This window comes from Dysidea avara, chromosome 12, assembly GCF_963678975.1.
Source record: "Dysidea avara chromosome 12, odDysAvar1.4, whole genome shotgun sequence".
Classification (NCBI taxonomy): Eukaryota; Metazoa; Porifera; class Demospongiae; order Dictyoceratida; family Dysideidae; genus Dysidea; species Dysidea avara.
In genome coordinates, this window is record NC_089283.1 from 4,938,709 (window position 1) to 4,966,211 (window position 27,503).

At 39.8% G+C, this 27,503-nt stretch overlaps 2 protein-coding genes across 2 annotated transcripts in view; both read right to left on the bottom strand.

The window, feature by feature from the left end:
* On the bottom strand, nucleotides 1–3,244 carry LOC136241497 (uncharacterized). The gene is made up of 4 exons (XM_066032716.1): nucleotides 2,947–3,244; nucleotides 920–1,566; nucleotides 425–577; nucleotides 1–368 (listed from the first exon to the last, which is right to left on the bottom strand). Exons 1-4 carry the CDS (start codon nucleotides 3,161–3,163, stop codon nucleotides 168–170), a joined length of 1,218 nt encoding a protein of 405 aa, XP_065888788.1. The 5' UTR covers nucleotides 3,164–3,244; the 3' UTR covers nucleotides 1–167.
* Nucleotides 3,226–27,503, bottom strand: part of LOC136241490 (dnaJ homolog subfamily C member 13-like) — a 25,784-nt gene continuing 1,506 nt past the window's right edge. The window contains exons 4-53 of the mRNA XM_066032710.1: nucleotides 26,097–26,291; nucleotides 25,995–26,048; nucleotides 25,727–25,809; nucleotides 25,551–25,674; nucleotides 25,400–25,495; nucleotides 25,156–25,247; nucleotides 24,787–25,103; nucleotides 24,109–24,214; nucleotides 23,962–24,061; nucleotides 23,807–23,914; nucleotides 23,078–23,151; nucleotides 22,975–23,024; nucleotides 22,842–22,930; nucleotides 22,672–22,793; nucleotides 21,685–21,760; nucleotides 21,586–21,624; nucleotides 21,322–21,536; nucleotides 21,113–21,218; nucleotides 17,309–17,530; nucleotides 16,713–16,796; nucleotides 16,600–16,662; nucleotides 16,441–16,542; nucleotides 16,276–16,389; nucleotides 16,052–16,230; nucleotides 15,829–16,003; nucleotides 15,681–15,769; nucleotides 15,497–15,627; nucleotides 15,086–15,360; nucleotides 14,425–14,540; nucleotides 14,152–14,366; nucleotides 13,912–14,096; nucleotides 13,588–13,779; nucleotides 13,447–13,530; nucleotides 12,186–12,281; nucleotides 12,063–12,126; nucleotides 11,731–11,834; nucleotides 11,393–11,506; nucleotides 9,606–9,722; nucleotides 9,283–9,555; nucleotides 9,113–9,212; nucleotides 8,983–9,057; nucleotides 8,174–8,374; nucleotides 6,347–6,428; nucleotides 5,791–5,929; nucleotides 5,664–5,741; nucleotides 5,540–5,611; nucleotides 5,376–5,483; nucleotides 4,335–4,475; nucleotides 4,014–4,154; nucleotides 3,226–3,551 (exon numbers count right to left, since the gene is read on the bottom strand). Coding sequence (XP_065888782.1) covers nucleotides 3,327–3,551; nucleotides 4,014–4,154; nucleotides 4,335–4,475; nucleotides 5,376–5,483; nucleotides 5,540–5,611; nucleotides 5,664–5,741; nucleotides 5,791–5,929; nucleotides 6,347–6,428; nucleotides 8,174–8,374; nucleotides 8,983–9,057; nucleotides 9,113–9,212; nucleotides 9,283–9,555; nucleotides 9,606–9,722; nucleotides 11,393–11,506; nucleotides 11,731–11,834; nucleotides 12,063–12,126; nucleotides 12,186–12,281; nucleotides 13,447–13,530; nucleotides 13,588–13,779; nucleotides 13,912–14,096; nucleotides 14,152–14,366; nucleotides 14,425–14,540; nucleotides 15,086–15,360; nucleotides 15,497–15,627; nucleotides 15,681–15,769; nucleotides 15,829–16,003; nucleotides 16,052–16,230; nucleotides 16,276–16,389; nucleotides 16,441–16,542; nucleotides 16,600–16,662; nucleotides 16,713–16,796; nucleotides 17,309–17,530; nucleotides 21,113–21,218; nucleotides 21,322–21,536; nucleotides 21,586–21,624; nucleotides 21,685–21,760; nucleotides 22,672–22,793; nucleotides 22,842–22,930; nucleotides 22,975–23,024; nucleotides 23,078–23,151; nucleotides 23,807–23,914; nucleotides 23,962–24,061; nucleotides 24,109–24,214; nucleotides 24,787–25,103; nucleotides 25,156–25,247; nucleotides 25,400–25,495; nucleotides 25,551–25,674; nucleotides 25,727–25,809; nucleotides 25,995–26,048; nucleotides 26,097–26,291 — 6,402 coding nt within the window. The 3' untranslated portion in view covers nucleotides 3,226–3,326. The remainder of the gene's footprint in view (nucleotides 3,552–4,013; nucleotides 4,155–4,334; nucleotides 4,476–5,375; nucleotides 5,484–5,539; nucleotides 5,612–5,663; nucleotides 5,742–5,790; nucleotides 5,930–6,346; nucleotides 6,429–8,173; nucleotides 8,375–8,982; nucleotides 9,058–9,112; nucleotides 9,213–9,282; nucleotides 9,556–9,605; nucleotides 9,723–11,392; nucleotides 11,507–11,730; nucleotides 11,835–12,062; nucleotides 12,127–12,185; nucleotides 12,282–13,446; nucleotides 13,531–13,587; nucleotides 13,780–13,911; nucleotides 14,097–14,151; nucleotides 14,367–14,424; nucleotides 14,541–15,085; nucleotides 15,361–15,496; nucleotides 15,628–15,680; nucleotides 15,770–15,828; nucleotides 16,004–16,051; nucleotides 16,231–16,275; nucleotides 16,390–16,440; nucleotides 16,543–16,599; nucleotides 16,663–16,712; nucleotides 16,797–17,308; nucleotides 17,531–21,112; nucleotides 21,219–21,321; nucleotides 21,537–21,585; nucleotides 21,625–21,684; nucleotides 21,761–22,671; nucleotides 22,794–22,841; nucleotides 22,931–22,974; nucleotides 23,025–23,077; nucleotides 23,152–23,806; nucleotides 23,915–23,961; nucleotides 24,062–24,108; nucleotides 24,215–24,786; nucleotides 25,104–25,155; nucleotides 25,248–25,399; nucleotides 25,496–25,550; nucleotides 25,675–25,726; nucleotides 25,810–25,994; nucleotides 26,049–26,096; nucleotides 26,292–27,503) is intronic.

A 27,503-nucleotide genomic window follows, 5' to 3' on the forward strand; every position in this document is an offset into this window, starting at 1 on the left:
TTTATGGGCTCATGATTTTGTTTGAATACAATACACATGTACAATTATAGATGCTTTACAGGTAATCATGATCAAATAAAATTATTTATGAGAGTTACTTGCTACAGTAAAATAGCATATACCTATACAAAACTCAGTCACAAAATTACAAATATATATAAACAATTTTATTGACGCAGATATGGGTTCACACGGACAGCAAAGTTAGCTAACACAGAGTCAACAGGTACGGCTACTATGACAGCTTCAATGGTAGGGTCAAAGGGTGTATCAGGCTGGAGAGGCAGAAGGGTAGCAGAATCCGGGTCCCCAAACATATAAGCCAATGTGAACTCAAATGGTTCTGTAGCCCCTGCAGCCTCTAACACCTAAAATAAACAAAGCATTATGAACAACCACAAATGTGGGTGGGGCTTATGCACACCTGCTTCTGAACATCTTCTAGATATGCCAAATGGTAGAATGTCTGAATCTGATTGGCTAGAATTGACTCTCGTGATACCAGGTCTGTCGGATAATCAACAATACCGTCCGGGTGGGCGTATAATGTGTGATCAATGATCGTCCAGAAAGTCAACTATTAAAAGGATTACAAGCAACCATCGGTAACAAAGTACAGATAACACTAGCAGATTGGAACTGTGCCATTCAAATTATATGCTATATTCAGTGAAATTAGAATCCTTATAGGATTCAATTAGGTCAGTTCACATAACACTAACTTTTATTTTTGGCTTAGTATAAACTGCAATACAAGAAATGGCCTATAATTTGTTGTCACCTACACAAAAATATTAGAGAAAATTTGGTCATGAAATATAATTGATTCTAAACCTTCCATTATCTATTCACCTAAGTTGCCCTTCAAAATTCTCAATGGAATGGTACCATTCAACCTCTAGACATACTAAATACCTACCGAGTTTAATGGAGTTCCACCAGCTGATGTATCAGCCATCGTGTCAGAGTCTACATCGCTGGTTGATAACAGAGTGAGATGTTCTTCTCCAATACTAGCTGTTGAGAACACTTGTTGGTGGTCATCTGGTGTAGGCTGGTCCATTACAGATAACTTTGGCACATTTCCTTCCAGAACACACTGATCATAACTTTTGAATGATGACAAATGTGTAGAGGCCCAATGACTCATCTCTAGGCTATGCACAGGACCACCACCTTGTTCTCTTGTTGGATCTGATAGTGGATCACTATATTCCAGTGATGGTGAAAACTTGGGAGTGACCATCATTCCCTTGTTAAATCCTGGTGATGGTTTCAAATTACTAGTGGCTAGTTTCCCATCATCTTCCTTGTTCTCAATCTCTTCTGCATATGGAACATCGTCAGACATACTCTTTCTGTCTTCAGGTTTGCGAGGCTTTTTATTTGGATCGTCGTCATCCCCATTGCCACTTCCACTGCTGGAGCCACTACCACCAGGGGGTGTGGCTTGTGGAGCATCGTGTGACCCACCACCTCCAGGATCAGACTCCCCTCTGTCATCATTACTACAACCACCACCACTACTGCCACCAGAGGCACCATCACTCGGGGCCTCACTATGACCTGCAGTAAATTAAGACAGTGAATTATCAAGTTTACCACTCATAGAGCTTGTACAATGCATTTAGCTGCATGAACCAAAGAGGTAAAAAGAAATGTATGGAATGGTGGAAAAGCAAACTCAAGTTTGTCATTGTGCCAAAACCAGACCCAAGTTAATTAGCACTAAGTAAATGATCTATGGCTTTAACACTAGCATGAAATAAAGGTTTACACAAATGTCAGTTGGTGACATGCCAATTGTCCTTAACATCTGTATATCTATGTTGCACGCTGTACAGTAAAACCGTCTTCGGGCGGTCACAAGGGGTTCGACACCTTTGCAAATCTGTACGTGATTTGAAACCTGATTTGTGATTTGAAACTTCACTTGTGATTGCCGTAGTGTGATTTGTGATGTTATTACTGTGCTCTGAAGGACAGTAGTTCATGATTATAACTAGTATCGTATCACCATAGATAATAGACACCCCATACTGGATTGGAAACTTCTAAGCGCCACCTAATCTATCCGCGCTTCGCGCCCCTTATACTGTACACAGTACCGGGAGTATATTTTATAAGAACATGTTTTGCTTACTGGTGAGTAGTAAACCTACCGCTATGGAATATAAGGTTTGGCCTATTCATAGTGGGTGTACTGATGTGTATTAGCTAGAAGTTTGACAAGCGCGAAAGGTGATACTTGACTAAACTGGAGCGAATATACCATGAAACACATACCAGTACACGTAGCATTAGTTAGTAATAAGCATCAGCCTTACACTAAACTTGTTCACCCCGCCATTTTCACAAACATGTTCAAATACTTTTTATACGGAAAGCGCCTATACCAGTAGTAGGCCAATCGCCACCCAAGAAACAATCTACTAAACTTACTAGTTAAAGCAACCGAGCTGTATCCAGACAGTAAAACAGAATCTTCGAATGAAAAAGAGTGTTTGAAAACTTCAGGCGCGAAACGCGGATAGAACAGTAGTTTTGTATGGGCACTATACGTGTGCTTCCAATCCAGGTAGGGGTGTCTATTATCTATGGTATCACTGTGAGCTTGTATTGTTTAGAAATATGTTTTCGAGAGTAATTTCAAGCAGTTTTAATTATTTGCGTGGGTGAAACCGCTCGAGATTTTGTTGATTTGTGATTTGGTAGCTGAAGGGCGTACGTGATTTGGAGAAGTGTCGTACCCCTTGGGCGATCACGAGGAAATATTTCGCAGAGATGACGTCATGTCTTAAAATTCCCCTTTGCGTGACCGCAAATTCCCAGGGTAAGTCCCTTAAATTTCGCAAGCCACAATGATCAAGCAAAATCACTATCACACAATACTACCAACGAAGACTATCCAGTCACAAAACAAACCCTGCACCTCTCTTTCCTCACCTTTCGATTTCGACGATCTCTCAATAATCGACGCGGACATATCCGTACTAATGTACATCAGATAGAAGATACAAATTGCAGCTGTGACTCCTAACAAAGCTCTCCTGTTGTTGTTATAGAACTGATGGAACCCTTGCAATGTTTTGTGAAGTGGGCATGGGTTGAAATGCCCGGACTCCCAGTTCTCAAAATACTGTGGCAATCGTTGAACACTCATCGTATAAGTCTTCGCTGCTAAACCTAACTCTTATGGAACACCGGAAAAAGTAAATAAACCGCTCAAAGAACAATGTCTTAAACTCACATTTCCAAAACAAATTACGTAATGTGTTACTATTTTTAAAACATAAATTTAGATTAATATTCTAAACAAATAAACGTCATTTATCGTCAGTGTTATCAATATCCGTATGATCTGGAGGCTCCAGTGGTGGAGGTAGTCCAGACATTGAACTAGCAGTGGTAGAGGGTCCTGCTGTGAGGTACCCTGCTACTCCAACTGGCCCGGTAAGGTAGCCAGCTGTCTGTGTGCTGGTGAGGAAGAGGTCGTGTTTCTGCTCCTTGTATTCCTTCCAAATGGAGCTCTCCTCCAGCAAGGTGTTTACCTGCAGCAAGAAACAAACGTGTCACTAGCACAAAGGTGGAATAGCTTTCAAATCAGTTTGATTTGCCTCCAAACAGTTAGACAAAGACATTAAATTTTGTAACGTGTACTACAGTTCTGTACAGATGTCACTTAAATAAATGCACACCGCACATATCTAATCTAGGTTCAGTATTTCCCATACACCATATGTACACTTTAGACCAGAGCATGACCCTAAAGAGGACACTATGAGCTCACCAAGCCAACAGTACCATCAGTACTGCCAATCACACACAAGTATTGAAGCCAGTGGTGTGAAATTAATTGCTGCAAGTGCAAATCAATATGTAGGAGAACCAGCAGACCCAACAAACTAACCAAAGGACATAAAAAATTAAAAGGTTAGGGTTATGAATATCAAACATGTCGCAAACCACCAGAAACCATCCCAGGCTTAGGATGATAACCAAATGTCACTTACTCGATCACCATTGGCTAAATCTTTGCCCATTGCTTTGAGTACTTTCACGATCTGTGCCTTGGCAGCCGACGGATGCTCACATGACTCAAGATTGCTTTCTAACAAGGACAGTAGGAACTGGACTAGGTCAGCATTGAGAGCCTGTGAGGAGAAGATGCTATGTAGTGTGTGTGTTGAGTGTAGTGTGTGTTGAGTGTAGTGTGTGTTGAGTGTAGTGTGCCGTACAGTGTACATGTATGTAAGTATAATGTGAGTACGTGTTTGTTGTTGTTGAAAACTACATAATGCAATATACACATTACACCACACATAGTATTATACCTGCACTACCAGTTCAGGGATATTCAGGTCAAACATCTTATGCAGTGCCTCTGCTGCCATGCCAACACAGTCAGGTCTAATCTTCATGGCAGCAATAAGAGGCAGAATACTATCACACTTAGCCATAGTCCGAACGCACACCTGTGGAACAACACACAAATAGACAAAGAATGTTGGACAAAACTTGACAAGTTTAGTAAAGAATTATGGGAGGCAAGCTAGTTGTGACACATAGTTATAACAGTACCCACAAATTAAGTCAAGGACATGACCACAAGTCACATTTTGGGGGATAACGGGATAACGGTGTGATAAGGTCATCCCCCCTCCCCCCCCCCCCCCACACACACACACACATACACAGAGTGTTTATCAGTGACCTGCCTAATACAGAGTCTCTGCTATCTAATGTCACACCAAAGATTATCATACAGTAAGCATATTATGGCAAATAGCTAAGGAAGTATTATTATTTATGTATGAAGTGATACAGTACATCTTGGCAAGGTCACTATAAAAAAAGCATGTGCTAAGTGAGAATTTAATGTAGTAACCAGGACAGTTGAGTGGCTATCTTGTCAAAGCATTTACAGCCAAGTGTCTGCCAGCCTCCTACATGGTCCATCATATACACATGGAAATTAAAGCCAGTCAAGTGTATTTGCTTACTTCCTCCACCACAGCCAGAAACACTGGCTACCCCACACATCCAATCCATTAGGCAGGTAAGATACTTAATTGTATTGTAGTCCATTATCCATTTCTTGTGAGAATTATCAGTAAGAGGAAATAATATTATGGTAGATATGTCATTGCCATGGATAAAGGATAGAAATGTGTAACAACTCAAAAGAGTGATACAGCATGACAGTCACACGGATGAGTACAACAAAAATGATGACACACAATGGCTGCAACACAATGGCTGCAATGCATGGGTCATGCACTCACTCGATCACTCACTCACCCAACATGCTGTACACACAAAATTGCACACCGCACACATGTAGACAGCAACACAAACACTGACAAACAACTCACAGTGGAATCAGCTAGTACTAATGCCACTTGTACGCAGCTCTTGGGGATCGCATCATTTTTGGACTTCATACAAGCAAAGATACGAGGAATGTGTCCCATTGGTGGAACCTGTTAAGAACAACATTGAACCCATACAGTACATATAAATCACCCAAACAACTTACTTGATCAGCTAGAGACGGTTGGGCAGTAAACAGACACACTATTGCCGTGGTAACCGTTTCCAAAACTTCAGCCTAGATACCAGAAGTCAATAAAAGTACCAAATTATAAGCCACACTGGCTTACATTAGGGCTGGATGACTGTGTTATTTGACCAAACTTGTCCAATATTGCAACAAGGAATTCTTTTGGTTTCCTCAACACCTACAAACACAAACCATAAACATTTATTATGACAAACACAGGGTCATACCCAAGATGGCTGCTGGATGAAAAGACGAAGATAGACCCCGCCCACTTCAACCTCTCCTTCAACTTGTGCATATGCTACTGTGAAGTCATCAGGTAGTTTCCATGACACTGATGGGTCTTCCTTCTGCTTTTGAAAGTGGCTGTGTGTTCACAAAAATGTACATAGCATTTACCTACACACAAACACAGAACAAACAAAGGAAGAAAAAAATGAAGTCTTTGACTATCATAAGCTCAGTCGCACCTACTCAGTTGGCTGGGCCACCTTGCACTACTCAGATACTTACAAGTTGAAGGAGGCTCTCAACCTACATCCCACCTGAGCCTCACCTGTTATGTGAGACATGGACAGTTATGTAAGCTGTTTGTTAACTGGATCCTCAAGCATTCAAGAAACTGGGTAAACTGGAGCAATGTGAGTAAAGTTTCTTGCTCAAGGAAACAACAGCAACTGGGCATTGAGCCTACAGATTTATGATTACCAGGATGGTAGTCTAACCACTTGGATGTGCACGCACACAAAACACAACAATGGACAGACAGACATACAGACATACTTGTTAGTCATAGTTTCTACTATTTCTGACACTTTCTCACGAGCATCATCATTCCAAATCAATTCAGGATTCTCTTGTGTATCTACAGGAAATCAAAAATATAATTAATCAGTGCACAACATCCACAGAATGAAAAGGTCTCCCAACACTCAGCTGACTGCTGGGAATGACCGCCATTACACAACATCACTGGAATGTGCCAATTCACACATCAAGGAAAATTTCACCAGAATGCGGATACCCGCACGTATGCAACGGTAAACAAGTTCACACCGCACCACACCAAAGACACCATATATAGATGAGACCAAGGTTTGGTATACATTGCTCTGGCCAACAAAAACTTTTTTCTTATTCTCAAGAAATGCTTAATGATTTCCTTATACAGTAGTTGTCATCTTGTGCAGTGTGAGAAACCTGTTCAATCCAGCCACCATTGACCTTAGCAGATAAGTGGCTGCAATAGTTATTTTAGCAATGATAAACTTGGAGGAACTTCACAGAAGAGTAGCATAGAACAGAGGGTCATATTATATGAGTCAATACCTTGGCCAGTTACACACATTGAGCAAAAAGCTGAGGTGTTTACCACCAAACACCATGGAAACACACAGTGACTGGAGTCTGACAGTCTTGTATTGTGAAACCTTACATGTATGGGTGTAGGGGTATAGTCACAAGCAAGTGGTGTGACTGTGTGATATGACTGAGATCAGCATTTCGTTGTTGTCATTTCACATACTCCCACGTTAAGCAGTATACACAAGTTAGTACACAATGCTATATAAAGTACTGTACTAACACAGATTTGGTGCTGATAATAAAATTGAATAGCTCCAGATGAACTCTTATCCAAACAGTAGGGCAGTCAGATTGACTACGAGTATGTAGACAGACTACCATACAATACAACTTATTGGTGAGAGACAATTTAACTCTAGATAGAAATACTTTGGTGAATACTTGTCATGCTGCATTCTCTCTGTACCAGTCAACCCTATACCATACAGTATGGTAGTACTGTATACTAGGGATCATGGAGGTTTGTACCTTGTCACAAAAATATATTGACCTGAAACCAGCCTACAATACCTACATGGAAACATTGTTTAGGTATAACAAAGCCCAAAAATGCCTTCAGTACAACCTAAAATGCTTACAATAATTTTTAAAAGAAATATTCTACTGACTGACTGATGCCTTCAGACAAGCATAACTCAATAACGGCTAAGGCTACAGGCTTGATTTTGTCATTGCGGACATCGCTTTAGCCCGACAGATGCCTCTTGGCATTACCACAGTACATACAATGCATACTTCATGAACTTTCCTGTGCCCTCCTTTGTGTCTCATTTATCTTTGCTGACAGCACAAGGTGGCGATTCAAGATAACACCGTATGATGGCTTCCCTATGCCATCCTGTTTCGAACTGATAGCAGAGGTCCTTCTCGTAGTACTCTTCATATGTAATGCGTGTAACAGGTTGAACATAGCCCAAAACAAAGCAGAATACAAACTAGCAACACAACCCCCCCCCCCCCCTGTGTTCCTTATGTACACAGTGGTTTGCCAATGTCATAACTTAATTAAGAAAATATTCTGTCTGAAGGAATCACTCTCACCAGAAGGACTCAATATCAAAGAGCAAACAAGGATTAAGGTTGAACAAGACCAATTTACCTTTATACATTATTAACAACCTGTCTAATATGGACACCTTTGGGACCAACTGACACTAAGAGACACTTTCGGACCTTAACTAAGTGTCTGGAGTCCTCAAGTATCCATGTTATCATGTTCCTGTGTAATGATGGAACATAACTTACTCTCAAACATAGTGACCGAAGCCTCAGCGTTGTCTTTCATGGCATCCATAAAGATCAGAGGCAAGAACTTTGTGAGGGTGATCCGAACTTTTGGACCAACTAGCTTGTCAGTGATCATCTTGCCAAGAAGGGTAGCTGTCTGTTCCCTAACAACAGGACTGGTGGAATTGCAGAACAAGTGGAGCAGGTAAATCAGTGCACCTTTGAAAAAACAACAATAAAAAAACTACAAGGTGACACACGGAAGTATCACATCTTAATTTCTGTACAGATCTAATACAGTCCACCTTTCAAATTACAACAGGTCCAAAACAAAGTTAAGGTGTTGTTCATGACATAAGACCATCTCATTATAGTGATCATGTCAAGTAGGTCCCAAACAATCCTCATAGCTTCATTATATCTTGATCTATTGTAGTCCTTTGTGTACATTTTAGTATGTATGTGTCCTTACTGTGTTGCCGATTGTGTATGCAATCTTATTACCTATAGCACATTGTATACTTGCATCACATAAAAAAACAGGTTATCCTGCTGTGGACAGGTTTTCCTCATTCACAAAAACAGTATCACACTTTTGACTGCTTGTAAATGAATGATGTTGAATTCTTTTAACAGATTATATGCCTAACACAAGAAAACAGGGGACCATATGGAGCTCTGATTTACAGGAATCCGTGATTCCAGAGATGTACACTATTACAAATAGAATTGAATGAAGTAAAAATGTGATCATGGACAAGTGCCCTGACTTATCAAAGTGTCCACATCTCAGAGTATCATCTCTAAGGACCTACTCACTCACTCACCCTTCTGCATGGCTTCTTTAATGATCTGAGTATTGGAGGTGACTGCTTGTAACACTTCCAGTACCAGTTCTTGTGCTGTGTTGAAGAATGGAACAAGTGCAATGTATTCTAACAGATTGGTACACCTCACTTGTAGGTAACATATACAGCACCAACAGGAGGTACTGTAGTACTGAGGACTCTGCTATGTTCTGCACACATTGCTTGTTACCTGTGACAACTGATACTACCTACAGGAAGGAAATAGAAAATTAATTTAATGTAAAATGTACAAAACACACACACACCACACACACACACCTGTAAAGCCAGTTTCTGCACATTACCAGCACCCTGTATAGCCAACAGAGCAAACAAGAGTTTAAAGTGTCCAATACACTTCTGCTCCACTCCAGCATTAGCTCGTATCACATGATACAATGACTGGAGGGCCATCTCAACATGTTGTAGCCTCTGGGCATGTGACTGGTCTGTAGTGTCCACGTCGCTACTGGTTACCATCATTAGTGAGTGAAGGTATTGAGCATTAGAACCAATGAAATTTAACAAGTGACTGGCAAATCCTTTGGGATCCTTGCAGACATTACAAGTTAATCTCAATGATTTTCAGTCAATGAAATTACCTCTAAGACAAAAGTTGGTTGTTCATTGTATACACGGACGTAGATATCGCCAATGACAAGTTCATCCTTTAGAATGTCAAACTCAAATTCCTGCCCAAATGTGGGGTCACATTCTCCCTATAGAAAGGTAGAGTGGGTAGATGGAAGGAAGTTAATGTTGGTCAGGCATCATTCATTCATTCAGTAAACATCTCATGACCTTAACAGGATTAACCTTAGCACCTGACAATACTGTATGCATTTAATTGCAGCCTTACAAATGCAAGCCTTACTTTATGTGTACACACACTGTACTTGAAGCTATGAATATAGCAATACATGCTCAGTGTTGGGCAAGTTACGAACATTGTCATATCTTTACAGTTACTCACCAAATGCAAAATAATTTAACATGCTACACAGCCTTCTATTATTCCAACTAGCCAGCTACAGTAAAGTCTTCCAGTATGTATGTTGTGGGACTGCTGGTACTTCCAGCTGGGATGCTTTCCTCACCTTCAGTTCAGCTACAATTGCTATAGTATAGCGGCACAACTCAAAAATTGTGCACTTTCATAAAAGCATGAAACTTTCCACATAACTAGTATTCCTCATGACATGTATTTTTGATATAGTGCCATCACAGATTTGCCCTTTGGTGACCATTTTTGCCCAGACATTTCTGTCTTTATCTCCCTGAGGCATTAATTTAACTTGTCAAAAACATGGTACCAGAATAAAGATCTTGTTGAATGAAACAACTTAGTTTTTATTTGAAGTTATGATCATTTATATTACCCATGAAGTTTGAGATAATTTACCTCCCCATGGGTAATTTGCACTCCAAGTTTGCAGCTAATAAAAGCGACCATAACTTCAAAATGGAACTACCTACATAAAACCAAGTTGTTTCGTTCAACAAGACCTTTACTTTGGTACCATGTGTTAACACATCAATAAATGCCTCAGGGAGATCAAGACAGAAATGATCAAATTTCTGTGCAAAAGTGGCCACAAAGGTCACCAAAGGTCAAATCTGCGATGGCACTATATCAAAAATACACATCATGAGGAATACTATTTATGTGGAAAGTTTCACGCTTTTATTAAAAAGTACATGATTTGGCTAATTTGGGGGCTACACTGCTATACTACTAGACTGGAGCTATGACAATACTAACTTGTACATTTTTTATTAAGTTACTTTTCTTGGTACTAGAGCTTCTGGTTAAAATACCACACTATGAATAGAAGCTATGATAATATATATTACTTATTATTAAGCTACTTTTCTTGGTACTAACAATGGATTAGGGTTTCTGGTTAAAATACCAGTGACATATTAACTATCACATAATGTGTTACTTAATTTAGAAACACCTTATTAAGTAACACCTTATTAAGTAACACCTTATTCCCAAAAAATGTACATGCTTTATAATCCAACACATTTGGAACTCTAGATCTGACAATATGTAAGAGCATTAAACTATAATGAGATTCCACTGGATTTGGGACTTGAACTCAGTACCCTTTCTTCCATAGTGGACCAGAAATCAGTAATGATCACCACCATAGGCATGCTGATGTCAAACACTTGTGACTACAGTACATAATATACAGATGATACAGTATAGCACAAATCTTTGTTTGACAAACGAAAATTGGATGAACAAGAGTAAAATTTTGCCAAAATTTTTAGATATTTGTGTAAGAGAAAACACTAAGTGTAATTTTGAGAGGGAAATTTTGGACAAACTACATTAAACTATCGTGCTATATATGTACAGTAGACACATGACACGTACACTTCTTATCATGCTCTGCTGTTGTTTCTCCAGGAATTCATTCAACTCTGCTCTGGTACGATTATCCCAGACGAGGTATGGGCTCTCAGTGTTACTGTTGAGTAACTTCAGTATCTGTGTGAATGAGCTTGTAACCAAGGGAACGTTATATGTAATACAGTATAACTTGTGTAATATGGACACTTTGTGAACAACCAATAGTGTCCTGATTATCGAGGTGTCCTGATTTTCCAGGTCAGCTTACAAACTTGGGGGCCTTAACTAAGTATCTGGATTATGTAGGTTCCTCAAGTGTCCACGTTAACAGGTTTCCAGTTTACGCATGTTTATTTACGTACCTCTCTGGTAGTCACCTGTCTGATTTGTTTGAACAAGTATGGTGTGAGCATGGCTGATAATGCTTGTTGGACTGATTTATTGTCTGGCGTGGCATCATCACCAGCTACACAATGACACAACACATAACACACAACACAGACAGGATGGTGGCATACTGTACAGTTAGTACAAAGATAAATCTGATTTTTAAATGTGAGTTTATTATAGCTTTTTGTGAAAGATCAACAAAAAGTGATTTCATAAACTCCTACTATTCTTGAAAATACATAGTAAAAACTATAGCTGTTCAAAGTTTCAGGACATACAGTACAATTCAGTTTAAAATGCTTACAGAGCAATCCTCCCAGCTTCGCCACAGCAACAATGCTCAGTCTAGCCAAGTTGTTACACACCTCCTACAATTATTCACAATATCACATGACCCAACAATGACACATCATAGTGACGGACGTACTTGTTGGTTAGTTTCGTCAGAAGCATCCACCCCACTCTCATCCAGTGTGTAGTCATATTTGAACAGGAACAATAACAAGTGCCACAACACTCCCGCCTACAAGTAATAATTGTGTGTTATTATTTCCTCCTTCTGCTATCAGTTTTTGTTTGTCTGAACTGGCTGCCATAGTTACACACACACACACTGCAGGCAGTTTATCATATATGGTAAACAAAAGCATCATGACTATATTAGGCTACATGTTGAAGTCAGCAGGTTGGTCAAGTCAGCAGGTTGGCATGCCTTACTAAAATAACTTATTGTCATTTAGACATTAGATATCAAATTCACCAGGGGGAACTAAACACATACTTTACCATGTGACCTCACACCTACATGTAAATGACATAACATGGTATGCACATACACATGTACTGGTGAAGTATACAGCACAACTCCTCTTAGGACCCTCTGTGTAAAGGACAACATATATTTAGCTTCCTTATAAAGGACAGTTTATCAAGTCCCCATAAACCTCTACCAATTCAATTTCAATTTTACCTCTCCAAAATGACAACAGTAAAATTTCATCAAAATCAGTTGGTTCCAAAGTGTCCGTTATATAGAGGTTCCTACTGTAACTCTTACGTACTGTACTCACTACTGGACATATTTCCCATGAAAATCCAATGAAAAAAATGTTCAACCTGTGAAAAGTGAAGTTTTCATTGGGTGGTCCCAATGGAATTTTATTTTCATAGCATTTTAATTGGGCAAATTAATGAAAACCTAATGAAAAATTATCACTGAAAACTCTGTGAAACACTTTTCATGGAATTTTCATTGGTCACTTTTCATCAGTTTTTCATTGGTTTTTCATTAATTTGCCCAATTAAAATGCTATGAAAATAAAATTTCATTGGATGAAAACTTCACTTTTCACAGGTTGAACTTTTTTTTCATTGGATTTTCATGGGCAAAATGTCCAGTAGTGACTTACAAGATGGTATAGTCATAACAAGGCCACCCTACCTATTGGACCAATAATTGGCCTTAATAATGAGGTCATGAAGTTACATTTTAGGTGTATTTGGGACCTACTAATTATATATATAAAGGTGACCACTACAACAAGGTGGCCTTACAAGAGAGGTGGCAACTAAGTGAGATGTCACTGTAGTAAGTGTCATGCATGTGATACTGTATGTACTACTGTACATATACCTCTGAAGTTAATACAAAATGAAATACAGCCTGTATACAGTACTACTGTACATACCTGTAGCAGTTGTGTCTGTAGCCAGTACTCTATTGCAAATGCTGATACTGTCTGAGTCACTACTGAATTCAAACGAGGAAGATTCTATCCAATCAGAATCAAGCTCACAACAAACTCACAATCAATACCATCACTACTCACATTATAGTAGAGAATACGACACAAGTCAGTGACGATGGCAGGGACTTCAGTAATGGCTTCCCGACATCCTTCAAACTGTGCTGATGCCTTGTAGCACCGAGAGATGTGTGTACATACCAACACTGCCATGTCATCTTCTTGACTGCTCTGTGAAAGCACGCTAACACAACGAGCAAACGCTGCTTGTAACGTCTACAAAATGGCAGGACAAGAAAGATAAAAAGAGTACTGTGAAAATAAATGTACATAAGCATTTAATCTAGACATAAAACCAAGTCAAAGTCCAGGCATGCATGCCCATATAAGGCATGAACTAAAGCTCACCGCTATGCCGCCTTCACGACGTAACTCCTCAGCATTCAATACTGAAGTGTTAATTGTGTGGAAGGCTAGTTCACTTGCAGCCGTCAACAATGGTGCACTCTTTGAGAACAATTCTTCATCGTTGGTCTCTAACTCAATTGTCTTTATCAACATTGGGTAGCCAGCATACTTGTATGGTCTCATTGCTGTAACAATCCCAATTAATGTGCACCACCCATTGAGCCCCACACACAAACTCACTATCAGTATATCTCTTGTACAGGATGGATTGTGTGTTGAGTATTAGCACAATTCTGTTGGGGTCTGGGCCCTCTGTGACTTTGGAGGATCGCGAGCACAAGAACTCGTAGGCCTTGTTCACGGACTCAAAAATTTCTCGTCCATCTGGGTTCTTGTCCGGATGGTAACGCTGAGCCATCTTGAAATAAGCCTTGCGTATCTTAGCTTCTTCATGTCTATATACGGATACAGAAGTGGTGACACACAGCTAAGGGCAGTATGACACACACTTACCCTCCTTGGCCAGTGGGCAGTCCCAGTATTTCATAAGCTTCCTCAACAGACATTTCTGGAGGTTTCTTGTCCACCTCCTTCTTCCACTCCTCCAACACATCCTTCATGAGCTTCACCTGCAGAAAGATGGGTGGGGAAGCACAAGATGGGTGGAGCTCAACAATCAAACCGTAAATACGTCTGCCAAGCCTGGGGGACCTAAAAGCAAGTTTATCTCAGTGCACTGGATTGTAATAAGAAAATCCAGGTAAACCTTTTTGGGATTGTTCTATTTTAAATTGAATCATTCTACCCATCAGGGAACAATGCATAACTCATGACATGTATAGAAGACAAGATTAGGCAAATATATATTTGTAATTGTTTGTCTCACTTAGCAACTGCCACAACCACAATACCACTAAAGTGCTATGGTCAGTGATTCTGCAATAGAGTGGCTCCAGATTACTTAGCTTCAGCATTACCCCATAACTCACACAGAACATAGCATTGCAAAATAACAACTTCACTTGCTATGATTATGCAAGTTTAAGACCAGGATGTGGGTATGTACAGGATGGGTTCGACTAATTATTATTCCCATACATAACAGTTCATGTCAGCATATAGCAAGCTGAGGTCTTGGATATGTGAATTGTGCAATACTGCACACTTCACTTACCGGTTCTTTGATAGGCCAGTCAGGGAATCGTTGGGTATCACAAAGATGTCTGAGGTAATAAATGTTACAAAACAGTTCATTCTCCAGCTGAGGGTAATTGATCAGTGGGATGGCACAATATTGGTAGAGTGACTTTGTATTGCTCAATAGTCTTGGGGTGAAGTCTGCAATGTGTCCAGCTATCTTCTCAATCATCATTCTCCTCATCTCACTGCTCCAAATAGCCTCAGGGGTGTCAAATTCCCCCAAGAAGATCTCTGAAAACTTGTCAGCAGCTGTAAATGAAGGTAGCAGGTACACTGTATATATGTATGTACATGTGTACACACATACTACAGACATACACACACGTATGCAACAAAAACAAACACAGAAACACCCACTGTACAAACAATTACACACATACTGTACCATAATTGTCCAGGAAACAGACCATAGCCTCAGGCAACAGTTGACCTAAGATACTCCGTTGTGCCAAGTCTGACATCTGCTGCTGGTCATCAGATCGGAATGATTGTTTAGTGTGTGTGTACTTGAGGAACCTACAAGTAAGAATACAACAATACAGACAAATGGACGGAAGGGAGGAAGTCACTTTGCTATTGGCAGGATGTTGCTTCCAGTGTACATCATTATGAAATAGAATACACCTGTCATAAATAACCGTGGTAACACTGGGTTATCCTGTGGGGGAGGTAACAACAATTGCAGCATGAGTGGGTGTGGTTAGATCACATGATTACCTGCATGATCAGGTTCATCAAGGTGACCACCTTCTCAACAAGACGAGGATCAAATGTTAACAAGATCTGTACGACATGCGGCAACACAGATGGTTCACTCAACATCTTTTTAGCCCGAGGCAATGGCCGTACAACAGCACCATCAGCATCCCGACTGGGATAAAACTCGCACATCCTGTTTAAACAAGATTTACAGGGACAGTCTTTTTATAATAGGGCTTACCTGATCAGCATATTCAACACAAGCACTGCTATATCAGATTCATTCATTAGTGGTACTCCTTGTGCTACTAGGTTCCACTTTAACTGTGCGATATCTTCGACAGCCCTCCATCCTTCCATTCCTTGTGCCCAGCACTTCGTCTTCTGGTTAATAGCAGACTCTGTCCAAAATTCTTTCATCTATAGAGCAAAAATTACAATTGCATGGCAGACAATGACATGTACCTCTTGAAAACTGAATGGTCCCAGTTTTTCTTTATCTTTAGGATTACTGTAATACCATTCCTTTTCTATGCTGTCACCTTTAGCCATGTCTGGTGCTGCCTCTATAACGTTGAGCTGGGGAGGGATGGGGCTTACATTAGTGGGTGTGGCTAGAAATGTACTAACCTGTAGTGGGACAGTTGCCCGTGTAGTATGGAGATGGGATATCGCCAAGAAGTCTACAAGTATTTTGATTCCTGAGGCATCTAAGAACTCTTTGACATTACGCTACAAAACAAGAGTGTCGTAAGTAAACAAGTACATAAATCAATGTACAAGCAACACCTTATTGTAGAGAAGCTTATCAATAAACATCAGTAGTCGATCACGCTCTTGTCTGTCATGACACTGTGTGTGAAAAGGAGTTAGATGTGGCTTATATTCTGACACAAACTCACCCTATGTAACAGCCGCACCATGAATTGTGTGTCATTGAATGGTCCAATCTGTTCATGACATTGTCCATACACTATAGCCATCGCCTACAGCGTGTGATATAAGCTAAAATAGTGAAAGCTGGTCACTCACATAATACATACAAGCATAACATATTACGCAGTGTTAATATAGGTATGTTTTACCAATAAACACTACAACGTAAGGAATCAAACAAAGTGTGACCTGTCTAATACAGCAATGAAGCCACCTGCTACATGTACAAAGTTTTGCTCAATATGCACCTGTACATGACCATAGTTTAGTTCAGGGTCTTCACTGTATGTGTACACTACACGTAATGACACACCAGGGAGACCATTAAGCTGGTTGTGATCAGTGAGTTAAAGGTATGATTAGAGTATGTGGGCTTTGCTAGAAATAATAACAACATAGAAACACTTATATACATATGAAAAAGCTTCTTTTTTTACCTAGAAAATAAACTGGCCAATCAAAACACTACACACATACTGCATATACGTATATACTCACACACATTCATTGTAATATTTGCATAGAGCCAATGAGCAAAGAGTGACACTTCAGTCAAACTCACCTGCAGGCACATGGCCTTCATTGCAGGCTTAGGGGACAGAAGGAATCGATGGTACAAGTCATTGAAAAAGTCCAGGGGCTTGTCAAAACGTGTTGTAGTCCCACCTTCCTCTAGCAGTAGTCGAAGGTAGTAGTCTCCAATCTTGATCTCCTCTAGTAGGCTCTCGTAGCGTACTTCAAACTCAACATGATTCCAACTGATGTCAACATTACCACTGATCTCCTGAGGGGATGTAAAACAAGCAGTGACAACTGCTAAATGGAATATAATAGACAGAGAAAACAAATGTTATGAAAATTTCCAACAGGACAAATTTTGGTGTAGCAGTTTCAGCACAGTACGTACATACTATATATAAGCCAAAAAGGGGGATCATATCCTACATGGCTAGGAAAGCCTAATTTGATTATTTTACTTCACTGAAGTAGCTGGCAGTAGCAATACGTCTTTATCCTATGGCACTAGATGTGACTGTGTCTGGGAAAACCGGTATTATCGCCTATTTAAAAGTATCGGGAAATGTCAGTTTTAAGTATTAACGTGCTGTAGTTGAAGTTCAGTGTATCAAATTTTTCACACGTTTTACACCAATTTCTTACCTTCCAGAGCATCCACTGTACAAGTAGCCAACGGTTAAGCTTCCCATAATTTGTAGATAGTTTGTAGCTCAATGATGACTGTTTCAGGCAAGCTTGAGTAGGGATGGTGGAGGGAAGGGCAAATGGTCGTTTACAAAGTGAAAGAGCAGTGTGTAGGGATGGAATAAGCCAAATTATGGGCCATTCAGGTATCAAAACTGGAAGGAAATTTATATCACCAGTCTTTATTCAACACTGCGGAGCTATAAAACTACATACTGCACAGCTAATTTTGACAGTGAAATTTGATAGAATGTATTCATGTAGTTTGTGTGTTCGTGGCAAAAAATCAAAACCTGATGTTATGGGCAATAAGACCTTTTCCCCAGATCCAATCACAATAAAGTTTTTATGGTGACAATGGCAATGCCTGGTTCCCAGTTATGTATACAATAAAATATTATGCCTTTGTCACTATCCAAATGTAATGGAGGATAGAACCACAGAACATGACTAAGCATACTCTGTAGACAGGCTAACAGCACCAAGGGATCCCGTTACCATGGTGACATTCATAATACTAATACCAGTACAGGACAGAGTACAGAATGTTGAGAAAACCTCTAAAAACTGAAAACCCCCGCTAAGTAAAGTAACAACCTAATATGGTGAATTACCTAACCTATATTTAGATAACCTAACCATGGCTAATTGGATTAAGAATGTTGTCAAGTGAAAAACAAAAGATAAGTAATGATCTACCAGTGTGTAATGTGTTGTGTGTACAAATTACCTGCAACTGGAGAAACAGAAAGTGTCCTTATTGGTATCAAATGGGACCATGGACAAGTGTCCTGATGGTTATCAAGGTGTCCTTATTGGTGAGGTGTCCTGATTTCAGGGGTCTAAATGTGTGTACTCTAATACAAAGCAGACCGTGGACAAATGTTATGTACATTTTTTTTGAGCTTCGTATCTTCCCTTTTGAGGGCTATAGTACAATACTGCACATGTCACAGTAGGGACATTTGTCCACAGTCTGCTTTGTATTATTATGACAAAATAAGGGGTAATGTGGTGTGATGCGTGTACCATCATATAAACACATGGTTGTGCACGCATCACACCACATGACAAAATAAGGGGGTAGTGATGTCACACTACATCACACCAGCAAATTTGGCTAGAGTAGTGATGACATCACACCACATATGGTGTGACAGAGAACATTTTACAACACCTTATAAAAGACTATTAGTGTATTTCCTGTGTGAAAAGTGTATGACTTCAGATCAAAATTTCAAAAACCATAAAAATACAACTAGAATTCTTGTTGTACATTAGACCACATCACTTTGTGTAGTAGTCTAAAATTGACTACCACTTCTGGACACGAAGGATTACCATATGGACTCTGCAATATATCTATATTTAGTCATGCCGAGCTATTAACAATACTATATAAGGGTTGCAAAACTGTAGCCATGATACCAAAATATCAAAAAATAGTGAACATTATATAGTAGCTAGTCGTTAATAGTAAAATGAGGGTATTCATTTGACTTCACACTGTTATCTTTGTGAATGTGTGAGGCAAGAGTCAGTTACATGCAGAAAAACTGGTGAAAATAAGAAAGCATTTGTTATGTTATTCATTGCTTACTAACATCACTTTGCAGCTGGAGGAAACAGGGCCATTAAACTCTAGCTGGTTAAACCAGTCCCCTTTATTCCCACTCTTGAAGTGGCTATTAACATAAATAACTCACTACAATTTTCCCTAGTCTCAGTTGTGCATAATTGTAAATAGTTTCATGTTCTCACACGGGTGCCATTGATTTTTGTCCCAAAACATGGCATCTAGTAACTGTTACTAACTAAATTGATGCAAACGGATACCCTCGTTGTAGCCTTGCCTACATTTCCCATTTATTTGTGATTATTTCTTGTACTATATCCATTCAAGGGCAATACCTATATTTATAAGTAGGTGTTATCTTTTAAAACACACCAAATAAAGGTTTTTAATTTTTATATCAACAAATACACAAAAAACTTTGGAATTTTCAGCTAGAGTAGGGACCATAGCACATCGATAAAAAGTACTGAAACAAGCTGGAGTAGTGCACAATATTAAATCACAGTAAAACAATAAGAAGTGTTATATCCCTACTGTGTATTTTTATTATGGTATCTTGAGCACAGTAGGGATATAACACTTCTTATTGTTTTACTGTGATTTAATATCGTGCACTACTCCAGCTTGTTTCAGTACTTTTTATCAATGTGTTATGGTCCCTACTCTAGTTGAAAATTTCTTGTGTACTTGTTTGTAAACTTTTTTTGTAAATAATTATTATGACTGGTGAACCCACGCATACTTGCACACCCCAACTATATCAATTATTGTCTGAAAAGTGAAGTATCCATTACGCTTTGTTGTCAGCTATGTCCGACCTGTTACACAGCATTGCGAATCAAGAACTGTACCTCTGCAATCAAAGTAGTCACTATGAAAAATACAGACGATTTCCATTTCAAAGGGAAGCCATCACGTGCTACCGCCAAATCGACACTTTTTGCTGTCAGCAAAGATGAATGGGACACAAAAGGAGAACACTGGTAAGTCCATGAAGAATTCATTGTATGTACTGCGGTATGCCAAAAGGCACCTCTCAGGATGAAGCGATGTCGAACAGTGAAAAAATCAAGTCTGTAGTTGTAGCCGTTATCGAGTTACGCTTGTCTGAAGGCATCAGTCAGTTACTTACTCAGTCAGTAGAAAATTCCGTAACAACTTGTTGAAAGCGTTTCGGGTCGATCTGAAAGCTTGTTTGGGCTTAGTTTTACCTAACCAATACTGCCTCATCGTTGTCTGGGAAAATTGAGGCTGGTTTTTGGGTGATGTTATTTCATGTGCCATGCTTACTCCTTTGTGCCCCCTACTATACAATACGATACCTATTGGACAGTACACTTTGTATAAATATGTCACACTTAAATAAACCTACAGTTCTAGCAGGAACAGTACTGAGAGCACACTACCACAATAGTATTAATTCACTAGCTCATTCTTGAGTTTATACATACACCTTAAGGTCATGCAGACACAATTCTTGAAGAAACTGTTTCACTTTACAATGCTACAATACTATAGAACAAACAGTATAGGTTCTATAGTACAGTTCATTGAGACACTCACAGTTCACACGTATACGTAGCTAACCTTATCAACAGTGAAGGAACGTATCTCATTTTCCAGAGCTTCTCTCAACTCCTCTCTTGTCTTGTAGTTCCAGATTAGTGCAGCCTTGGAATGGTCTTCCATAAATCTGCAGGAATGGAGAACAGGAATAGAGAACAGGAATGGAGAACAAGTAAAGTGTGATGTAAAATAATTATTCACATGAAACTGTAAGCATGGTCATTTCTTACTTGTAATAAAATAGTACCCAATTTGCTTCACTCTTCACTCGTTGCCGTGGTTTCCTTAACGTGATAGGTGTCTGCTGCTTCTGTGGCTTCGATCTCAGCCGAGCTCTCCAATGAATCAATGTTGTTTCTATTACATTGGCACGTTTACGAGATATCGTCTGCACAGCCTTGATATTATCCCTGACATGCATGCGGTCCACTTCATTGTCTGGTATCTAGGTAACCACAAATTATGCTGGGCATTAAACAGAAATCATCACTTACTGATTCAGTGGAGTCCAGATATTGTACTAGTCCAAGTGGCTATATCAATGGTGAGCATTAGATAGAAACAGACACTTGACAGAACCATGCTACACTTACCACCATTCTACGCAGCAAAGCATTAGCAGTTGGATTACCAGTAACCCATAGTCCCACAAGATGTCTACTCAGTTGACTATAATTAATAAAAGAGATATAATTAGCACTTCACACTACAACCTCATTAATAGGACCACCTGGCCATACTATTAATGAGGCGGTCCCATTATTGAAAACCTCCAAAAAAGAAAGCTGCATTATTTAACCACAGTCATAGTTGCTGTAACATTCGGTTGTTTGAAACTAAACATAACAGTATGAGATTCAATCGCGCATCGTGTAATAATTATGCCATGGGACATACATAATAGGATAAGCATTAATACCAAGCTTATAATAATACAGCTTTTGTAAACTGCACAGGATCATAGAGATGAAGATATATACTCTAATAGAACAGTCAAAAAGAATATTTGGAAACAATACATGTAGATTGTACTGTACTAGATTATGACTAGTCTATGAGAGGATCTTTTTGACACCAATGAATGGATTTCGCACTTCTTGGTCATCAAACAGACAGTTTGTACCTCAGCACAGTATTTTATCATAGTCCACAAGAAATTCACCTGCTTTTGTGTTAAGTCTGTCTTGTTTAGTAGGCATAACAACAAATCACACCCGAGGTTTCTCAAAAAAATGTATATGATAACTCTATCCAATCTATACACAAATTGGGCCATACAGTAAATGCGGTATAACATGTCCATAAAATTTAAATAAAACATGTGTACTTGCATGCTGCAAAACACAGAGAGGATTAAGAACTTTGAAGGTGTGTACAGTATAGTATATCAGAGATGGCTGGACAGAATACTTGGCATAGATGGTGTCCCATTCGGATGGAATTTTATATGCAATATCCAATACAAAATGATTTGATCTATTTATGCCCAGAGTTATGGAATGCAGCATTCTGCAAAATACGCACCCATTTATGGCCGCACAACACAATACTACATGTCTGGATAAAAGGGCACAACTCACCGGTGGGTCAATAGTCTGTTATCACTACTGGCAGTGAACAGAGCAGTGTGTAGGTGTCGTGGTAACGCCCCCTCAGCTAGAGCTAGTTCCTGCATGTGAGCTGCTGTCTCAGATTCACCCTCCTGTAAGATCACATGATCTCATCAAGGATCACATGATTATGTGCCTACCTCAATAATTGTTTTCATTATCAAACCTGCTGCTTTGACGATAGCCAATGAGGGGTGTTGAAACAATTTGAATAGATATCGGCCAAGTCCTAGTGATACAAGTACTGATAATGTTACCAATGGCAACACTTACCGGCCACTAATTCTAGTACTTTATCAAACAGGGTACTGTCTGTGGTTTCACTGTGGTGACATATGTACATTAGTATTACCATGACAACTGGTGATGCATTCACCTGTAAGGTGGACATATTGCAAATGTGAAGAAGTCAAGTAGAGCATTGACCACTAGTGCTCCTGATCCTAGTTTCTGTAATACAACATCATTAATAAAACCAAGAGTACATAATAATAGAGTAGGGAGGAGAGTGTCTAACTTCAGTGGATTCACCAAACTCACTGAGCTCAGACCTTGTGCAATCAACTATAGCCACCAAAGGTGACAAATGGCTTGCTCTATGAAGGTGGTTGTAGCACTTCTACTGCTTCAATTAGGAAATATCAACAGTCTTCTGTTCACTTAAAGGTATTGATTTATTACTAGAAGTTTTATGGATTGAAGTAGGAGGGTTTGGGTTTGAGCGCAGTGTGTTTGTGTGGATTATATTGAGAGTTAGATCGACACTCTCCTCCCTCTTCTATTATTATGTACTCTTGATAAAACAATGGGCAATATTTATGTCACTATGGACAGCCACACATGCACAGCCACACATGCACTCACACACATGCACGCACTCACACACACGCACTCAAACACACACGTTCAAACAACACACAAGTTCAAACAACACACAAAGCCTCGACCCACACCACAGGAAGCTGTAGCATGTCTCACAGGTGAAGGTGTAGGTACCCGAAGTCCCACCCGAGCTTCACCTGTATTTTGAGACATGAACAGATACATATACTTTCCCAGTTACACAACACATTATATAATACTGGATCCCATGACCCATACATACCACATGATACTGGAGGATGTCCAGTAGACCTTCTATAAATTTCTTATTAGACAGTAGTGAAGATTTGTTCATTTGCTCCAACCGCAAGTCAAAATTGTCATGCATCGGCTGTGGGAAACTACATAATTGTCATTGTAACTGGTAACCACACCCACCTGCATAAGTGCACATAATGTATCCACAGCAGCATGACTTATTCCATCATCTTTCCTCTTGAGTGCCTTAACCACTTTTAGTCCAAGTGTCTCACGAAAACTGTGACATTACACTTGTGAGGATAGTGGAGACAGGAGAACCGTTACCTTGGTAATGAAGTGAAGGCCTCAAATCCTGCCTTGGAAGCTACTAGTCTTCTCAGGGCATGAAACTGTGCCTCCAACTTCTGATTATTGATTAACTCCTGATCACCTGATGGACACAACACCAAACAATCTAATAGTACAATCATCACTTCGTGTGTTTGTGTGTGTGCATGTACGTGGGCCTGGACTGCCAAGCTACTGCCTGGTAACACGCCATTTGTCAGAAATGTGGTTATAATGGCAATACCCTGACCTGTCCCAGGCTATGTGGTGGAGACCAGTGTTCTCACATTGGCCTTACAATGGATCATATATACATGTCATACAAACTAATGCAGGATGATTGCTTCAAAAACTCTAGATCCCTGCTAATATCCATGGCTTATCCACTATCCATTCTCCTGGGGGTCCACTCACCTGGCCTAAATAAAAGGGGTTACTCAACTTTCCTTACCTAGGTGGATAATGATAACTTTCATCAAGGGGGAATGATTTTTCCTCGGACAGACAGAGAAATTGTGTGAGTGTGTGTGTATGCATGCGTACACGTGAGTGGTGGTGGTGATGGTGTGTGTGTGTGTGTGTGTGTGTGCATGCGTGTGTGTGTGTGCGTGTGTATGTGTGTGTGTGTGTATGTGTATGTGTGTGTGTGTGTGTGTGCGTGCGTGCGCACGATACCTTCTCTCTGCAGCAATGCTTGCAGTGTAGTAGTAATCAACTTCTCCTTGTTCTCAGCAAATAGACCATCAGCAGACACAGCATGGTTTAGTCCACTGTACGCTATGTTAGCATTAAACCTGTCTACTGCTTCTGAGAACAACACTCCCTGTGGTTGGGTGGTAAGGTAACGAAGGTATTGACTCTCTACATCTTCTTCAACAGCAACTGAGAATGGTCCAAGTCGATGGCCACGGTTAGTACGATACATCTTGACACAGACGTCACGGTTACCACTAGCTCGTACCCCATCCAATATGGTGCATAGTAGAGCATCTCTGTTACCATAGTGACATGATACAATATTGTTGTTGGTATAGTTATAGTTACCGTTCTGTGCAGGCATAACGACGAACTTGACCATGTAAATATTCTATAGCAAATAATTGAGGATCGTCTGGGTAACGGATCAGAGCAAACACCTAAAAATAATTAACACATGGTTATCACAAAATGCACAAACATCCACAATGACCCACTCACTCATTCAGGCACTACTCACCCACTCCACCCTTGTTTGCTCACTTACACATACTTACACACACATACACCACAATACATACAGATATTCTACCTCAGACAGTGGACGTATAGTTGGGATGGCATACGTTGATGGATCTCTCTCTACAATACAATTTTCTGACAAGCCAAGAATTCTTGCAACTGGCTCCTAATGCATGACACAATATTAAGGGAGGAACTAAAATAAGCTCAAAGCTGCTTACACTGTGTCTACGAGAATGCTTGGTTACGGGAAATTCCGATAATGATAAAATACTGTCATCATCACTGAAACGACCCAGACGATGATTCAAAAATTGCTGTGAAGTGATCGGCTCTTTTCTCATCCTAAAAAACAGTGACAAGTAATACAGTCATTACCATGGCAGTAGTAGCTCACTTCAGGTCAAACCCAATATTTTCAGAAGTTGCAGTTTTCATAGCAACAATGAGTTGATCTCTTTGGGGTACTATAAACATGTGCTAAGTGACAAATAAGAAGTGCAATGATGAGTTTTCTTTTCAAATTCTTTTTTATACACAACAAATGAATACTCTGGTAAAGTTTCAGGTTGTATTAACAACAAAATAACAGGAAAAAATTACACATGCTTAACAAAATGATTATAATATAGATATAGAGAGTCAACACAGTACACAAATATTACCATTCTTCCAAATCCTCCATGTACTATAATCAAGCCTGCAGCATGATCAGAGACCTATAAACCAAGTGGTAAAGATCTCTTCTACGATAGTCCACACATTACCATGGCAACATATTGTATATCCTTGTAGCAGTAATCAGCCAGGGTGCGCCCCTCGTAGTAGTCCACTTGACTGATGCAATGTTGCCTGACAACCAGTACCGTTCGTTTCTTAGTCTCTGACCAGTGATATTTCTCAGCTTCAAATTTGCGTTCATATTTGGTGACTTTGTTGTCACAAAATAGTGGACTGAATTTCTAAAGAAAAAATAATGTGTGTTAGCAGATTACTACCTATTACCGTATAGTCTGAATATTTCGAGGGGGAAAATTTTGCTGATTTTGTGGGTTACCAGCGAACATTTTATCCTTGAAATATTTAGACCTCCATATAATCTAATACATTTTGGGAATCTGCAAAAAAATTATTTTTAGCAATATTGCTCAACCTCAAAAAATTTTCCCCTCAAAATATTTAGGCTATACGGTATTTGAGTGTCGCCTCCAAAAATCACCAAGATACTTTACAGCTCGGATATTATGGAGTGGATATCATTTATAAGCAAAGCCAGTTGCATTTGGGTTGTCTATCTCTTTAACATTTTGCATTAGAATATACGGATATGACCAATAGAGTTATGATAGCTTTCCATGATCTTATTAAGATCGCAAGAAAATTCAGATGGCATGATAAAGAGCATCTCGATCACATGTTATTTACATATACCATATATTTGACCAGTTAATAGCCGTGGCTACTATAACTTCCAGCCCTGCAGCTACCATGCAAAGACAACTACTATGGGCTTGCGTGTCAGCAGCCTGCGGCATTTACACAGACTCACGAGTGACTGATCTTGATTAATCATCTCAAAAACACTATTTCCTACAAACAACTCCTTTGCCTGGTTTCTTCAGATACAAGCTGCGGCTCTTATTCAAGGGCGGCTCTTGTGACTATAATTCTAGACTGTAGAGCAGCTACTATCTGGGGGGCGACTATTGTACAAGCCACGGCTATTAACCAGTCACGGTTTGGGCATAATAGTTACAAGCCATCCCTCAACCAACATTGGGTTTGGCCTTTTCTCCACATGAGTTTGTTATCGCTGTCTGTTTATGGTTGGGTGTTCCTCTTTTCCCATTGTTACCACTTTGTACATGTTTGTCTGTCATAGATCAGTTTGGTGACCATCTTCTTGGTTGCTCTCATGGTCCACTACGTATCCAACGCCATGATGCTCTTGTTTCTATAGTACATCATGCTCTACTGCAAGATCACCCTGGTGTTCTCCATAAGCAAAGCATTGTCTCTGATCAATGTCGTCCTGGGGACATTTACCATCCTGATTTTACTCTAGGCCGTCCTGCTTACATTGACCTCTCTGTCAGGTGCACAACTCAGCCTTCCTTTATTTCCGCTGCTGCATCTAAGGCTGGGGTAGCTGCTGCTGCCGGTGAGGAGGCTAA

What these genes read in the sequence shown, in the direction of transcription:
- LOC136241497 (XM_066032716.1), bottom strand. Translation starts at nt 3,163, where the DNA reads ATGAGTGTTCAACGATTGCCACAGTATTTTGAGAACTGGGAGTCCGGG. An exon ending in GTGGAACTCCATTAAACTCG is followed by an intron (nt 578 to 919) that starts GTAGGTATTTAG and finishes TCCTTTTAATAG; the next exon opens with TTGACTTTCTGGACGATCAT. An exon ending in TAGAAGATGTTCAGAAGCAG is followed by an intron (nt 369 to 424) that starts GTGTGCATAAGC and finishes TGTTTATTTTAG; the next exon opens with GTGTTAGAGGCTGCAGGGGC.